Source organism: Frankliniella occidentalis, unplaced genomic scaffold (genome assembly GCF_000697945.3).
Source record: "Frankliniella occidentalis isolate FOCC.00 unplaced genomic scaffold, Focc_3.1 Scaffold10, whole genome shotgun sequence".
Taxonomy (NCBI): domain Eukaryota; kingdom Metazoa; phylum Arthropoda; class Insecta; order Thysanoptera; family Thripidae; genus Frankliniella; species Frankliniella occidentalis.
The window spans coordinates 3,037,101-3,042,033 of NW_026267140.1; the positions used below are offsets into that span (position 1 = coordinate 3,037,101).

Here is a 4,933-nt window from a genome sequence, read left to right on the forward strand (position 1 = left end):
CGAATTTTTCTGTACGGGGTGTGATAGCAGTTACCGTTGGGGTTGTGGCAGGTACCAGCCCTTTTTTAGTTAAACCTGTACCGCATGCGGCTGATAAGTCTCACCCTGAAGAGCCCTAGTTGGCTGAACAGGGGTAAATGGATATACCCCGTTCACAAATGTTCGTCTGTCTACCGTCACTTAACGGCCGTCATCAGCGAGTATACAACACGCCCCAGACGCTTTCGTGTGTCAACTTTACACGACTTTAGAGTTTGTTCCGGTGGTTGTTTTTCCCTTGCAGAGCAGAGGTTAGTCTGGGCGCAACGTAATGGTGTATTTTTAAAAATAGTAATAAGTGGAGCATGTTTACAGATTTCAGTAAGCTATTAACAAAAAAGTTCATAGGATTTTAGTTTGTTTTTCTTGACTTGACTTTTCGAACGGTTTAAGGACGTTCACTAGCAGGATAGGCCTCATTGCCACACTCTAATAACATCATTTTAAACTGCATGTTTTAAATGCGTCAGCACCCTAGCATCAGACAACACATATGCAATTATTCTCTTGCGCTGGGATCACGCTTCGGCGAATTTGCCAAATGTGTCATTGCTTTATTTTCAGTCGTGACAGAACGGTTGTGTTTGTTTTAGCGAACATGTCACGACTGTTATGTTGGGCGATAGGCTGCTTGCGCCCTCCCCCCTCTCTAACCCTCTCCCCCGCTCAGCCCCCACTCCGTGTCCCCTCCCGGGGACCGCTGCGACGTACACTTATCGTTCGCACTCTCGAGGCCTCGAACACCCGCGCGCGATACCCAGTCGTCGCCATGCTGGTGCTGGCGCCGAGGCTGGCGCTGAGGTGGCGGCCCGCGCCAGCTGCGCGCCGTCCCGCGGCCTATAAGTACGGGGCCCAGCCCACGGCCTGCTAGACAAACACAATGAGCAACCTGCCCGTTCTCCTGCTGGCCGTGTGGGCCGCCCCCGCCGCCCTGCAGGTGAGTGAGCGCAGAGCGAGACGCATGCCCTCGGTGTCCCCCTGACCGCCGCTGCCTCCCTCAGGTGGTGATGGGTCCCTGGGCGCACGTCCTCGCCTCCACCACCTCCATCACGGACAGCATCGTATCCGGGGTGGCGGCCGGCGCGGACAGCCTCAAGCGCACGCTGCAGGAGCTCAACGCGACCGCGGCCAACGGCCTGCCGCTGGCCCAGGACAAGGTGCGCCTGTACGTCGCCGACCTGGGCAGCTCGTGGCGCTGGTCGGTGTCGTACGCGCAGTGGCTCAACCCTGACGTGCCGGCGACGACCTGCCCCGAGGAGGCCACTGTGAAGCGCCTCCTGGAGGAGGTGGAGGCAGACGCGCTGGCCTGCGTGCGCGATAGAGTGCCCAAGGGCATCCCGGACATCGTGCAGAGCGTAGCGCAGGTCACCGGCAACATCAATGACTATGTGGACCGCGTGCACCAGCAGGCGGAGCAGTGCGACGAGCAGACGGGTTTCATGGTGAGGTCAATGGTTTGCTAAAAGCAGGAATAGTAAAGTAGTTAAATGGTGGCCGCGTTTCTAAATGATCGTATCTATTTTTTTAAATCAATTTTTAATTAAAAATTTGTTTTGAAAAATGTCATCTCTGTGCAGGGCGCTATGTGCAAGGCGACTCAGGTGGCGCCGCTCGGCGGGCAGTTGGGGCTGCTGGGCGGCGAGGTGGGCGCCGTGAGCGCGCAGCTGGCCGTGCTGGTGGACGGCACCGCGCGCCACTGCACCGTCACCGGCGCGCACGTGCGTGAGGCACAGGCCATGGCCTCGAGCCTGAGCACCGCCGAGTGCATCAAGGTGGCCGGCGGCAACCAGGGCACCCCGGAGACGGCCAGGTACTACGCGCGCCGGAGGAACGCCCACTCGTCCATTGTCGTGTATAACTCGAGCATGCGCGGACCACTGCTGTAACCGCTAGCGCCCCCCCTGCCGGCCGCCACTAAACACGACAGCACAGCACTCGGTTGTTCTTTCTTTTAATCCCGCCGTGATGCGACCCGTGACACTCAGTCGCTGGTGGTGCCCGACCCTGCCCGGCTCTGACCAAGGGCGCGGCCTCGAGGGTGCGGGGCAGTGGCGGCCGCTGCCCACAAGCAACGCGGCGCTGAGGCTGCGGTGGCCCCGGTGGGCTAAGACCACGCCGTCGACGACGAGCGGCGTGCCAGGGCGGCGTGGCCGGCGTGGCCCTGTCAAAACGGAGTCGTGGCCGCCCCGCAGCGACCCGGCCGGCAGCTCCTCCTGGACGCCCTGGCAGCCTTGTGAAGCCATCGGGAGGGAGAGTGTGGCTCCCTCTCGGACCTCCGTGAAGGCGGTGCAGTCCACGACGCGCAAGACACCTGTGCGCACTCGACCCGGCCACGCCTCCCGCACCCGGCACAGGCAGCGGTCGCGGGGGACCGAGTGGGACTGGGACGACCTTCTAGGCCTCGCCGACTTGCTTTGAAGAAGCATGGGGTCACCCCATCCATTTTTGTAGCTGCGTGCTGGACGAGAACAAAATTTGAGGCACAACGCAGCATTTTGCACCCAGAGAACCATTGAGTTGATACGACTAAATCAGGGCTGCAGGAGTCAAAAATTTATTTTCGAAAACCAATTTAAAATTTAGTGACCTCATTTTTAACTAAATGTGTTTGCACCAATCAAACTGATTGAGCTTCACGAAATTATTTTACCTCCACGAATAAAATTTGGTTTGAAGAGTTGGAATTTTATCAGGTTTGAATTTGGTTTTCTGGACTAAACGGTCTTTTGGGTGTGATTTACTCACCATCGAAACCAGAAGAAATTATGAATGTAAGTTACAATTCGGAGCTACAGAGAATACTTATAGACAGCCATTGTGTGATAGCAGTTACCGTTGGATTTACCATAGCTTCCTCTCCGTGCAGGGGGAGGGGGTGGGGTGAGGGGTTGTGGCAGGTGCCAGCCTTTTTTTAGTTAAACCTGTACCGCATGCGGCTGATTAGTCTCACCCTGAAGAGCCCTAGTTGGCTGAACAGGGGTGAATAGGTATACCCCGTTCAAAAATGTTCGTCTATCTACCGTCACTTAACGGCCGTCATGAGCGAGTATACAACACGCTCCAGAACGCTTTCGTGTGTCAACTTAACACGACTTTAGAGTTTGTTCCGGTGGTTGTTTTTCCCTTTCAGAGCAGAGGTTAGTCTGGGCGCAACGTAATTCAGCCTCCAGCCTCCAACAAATGATTACCTTCGCCTTTGTCCTCCAATACCTCCCATGGCGCTGGAGGGCTCCGTCTCTGAGATGCTAAACAGGGCGCCTTGACGCGCCCCGACGCCCGAGGTGAGAGGTCGGAGGGGAGAGGGGGGGAGGGGGAGGCTCGGCCTCGCCTGGGCGAGCTCATGCTTCCTCCCCCTTGGTCTCTCTACCCCTCAACCCCTACACCTCTCAGCCACAGGGAAAGGTGTGCAGTAGGTACATCGCCACAACACTACATCCAGAGACCATGGTCTGCCGGTGGCTCTATTTGTGGGCTGGACTGTAGCGTCCAGGTCGTGGCACGGTACAGAGCATCCCTTTGCCGCCTCGTGTGGGGCTCTATGCTGAAGTATATTTACGGGTCTCGATCACGGCATGCGGCGGAAGGCGCGGCGCGCGGCGGCGGCGCGGGCGTGGAGGGCTCCGGTGAGGCAAGGCCCGTCGCAATTTCCTGTGGGAACCTCACCAGATCACGCCACGGCGCAGTTATCTCGTTAGCGCCTGAAATCGATGGCCGCCGCGGCGTCAGAGTGCGCCTCCCGGCTCCGCTCAGCCAAAAACTACTCGCTCAGCACGCCCGGCCTGCCCCTCCTGCCCCACCCCATCCTACCTCGCCTGGCCCTGCTTGCTTTACTTGAATATTCATACAGCTGTACCGACACACAGGGACCTGGGGAGGAGAAAAGGGGGGAGGGGGGCTAGCCTGCGCGCAAGGGTATATAATGTGTGCTTTGCAGAAGGGACTGAGGGGAGCTGGAACACCCCTGGTACACCATGCCAGCAGCTAGCACAGCTCTGCTGTCGGCCCCGGCCCAGACCCAAGGAATAAAGCAGGCAAAATATTTAGTTTCTTGGCTCCCTTGTAAGATATGCGTTTGCATTTCCCCGCTACAGGGCTACCATTTCCATCGGGTCGGACGTTGAGATCTGAATCGCATGAGAACAAGCTGGCCTACAAGACGCACATGCATCTATCGATATAATGCCTTTCACTCTTTTTCAGATGGGACATATTCTGAAAAGGCAGTTTTAGAATTACCATATTTTTCTGCCTGGAGAATCTGATTGTCTATGAGAAGTGAAGTGTGGGTTGTTCCTTGGCCAAGTACGTTTGACATTCTTTATTGACACCCGTCGATAATATTAGTATATTTTTTCTGAAGATTCCCAAATACTGCCCATTTTCTTCGCCATGGCGGTGTTGGAGATGATTGGCTCACATGACTTCCTGAGTTGAGGAGGCCCCTCGCCCATTCATTGACGTTTGGTCTAACGTCGAAGTATACAATGCAGGGCTCTTGCCCTGGACCCTGAAGCTGGAATTTGTCGATGTGGACTCGGGAGATTTTCAACACCCCCTCCTCTCCTTCCCTTGTATTCTCAACCGACAGTGTTGCTTCGGACGCGCAACAGAGACCGCGGGGCGGACGCGGCGGAGCAGCGGGGCGCCATCTAGCGGTGGGGGAGGTGAGGCCGCCAGGCTCGGCGGAGGGGAGGTGGCCTTCCAGCCCTGCAAACAACCTGTGGTCGGAAACGGGTCAAATGGGCCTGAACAAAACAGCACGGAGTCGACAAGGACAAGAAGGGTAAGAGCAGAAGATTTAATTAAATATGGTTAAACATAATAGGGTAAAAATTGGCCTATGAAGTGGGGAGGGAAACTTGAACTTAAAAATTTTGACATTGCATCTTGAGAG

General features: G+C 56.3%; 2 protein-coding genes across 3 annotated transcripts in view; both read left to right on the forward strand.

Annotated features, from left to right (window-relative positions):
* The window catches only part of LOC113212602 (dual specificity protein phosphatase 10-like), an 84,656-nt gene that overhangs the window by 26,191 nt on the left and 53,532 nt on the right, over window positions 1-4,933 (forward strand). The window lies entirely within an intron of this gene.
* Window positions 746-1,973, forward strand: LOC113212909 (uncharacterized). Its single transcript, XM_026431772.2, has 3 exons — window positions 746-976; window positions 1,041-1,481; window positions 1,617-1,973. The coding sequence occupies exons 1-3, from the start codon at window positions 920-922 to the stop codon at window positions 1,923-1,925; spliced, it is 807 nt and encodes a 268-aa protein (XP_026287557.1). The 5' UTR covers window positions 746-919; the 3' UTR covers window positions 1,926-1,973.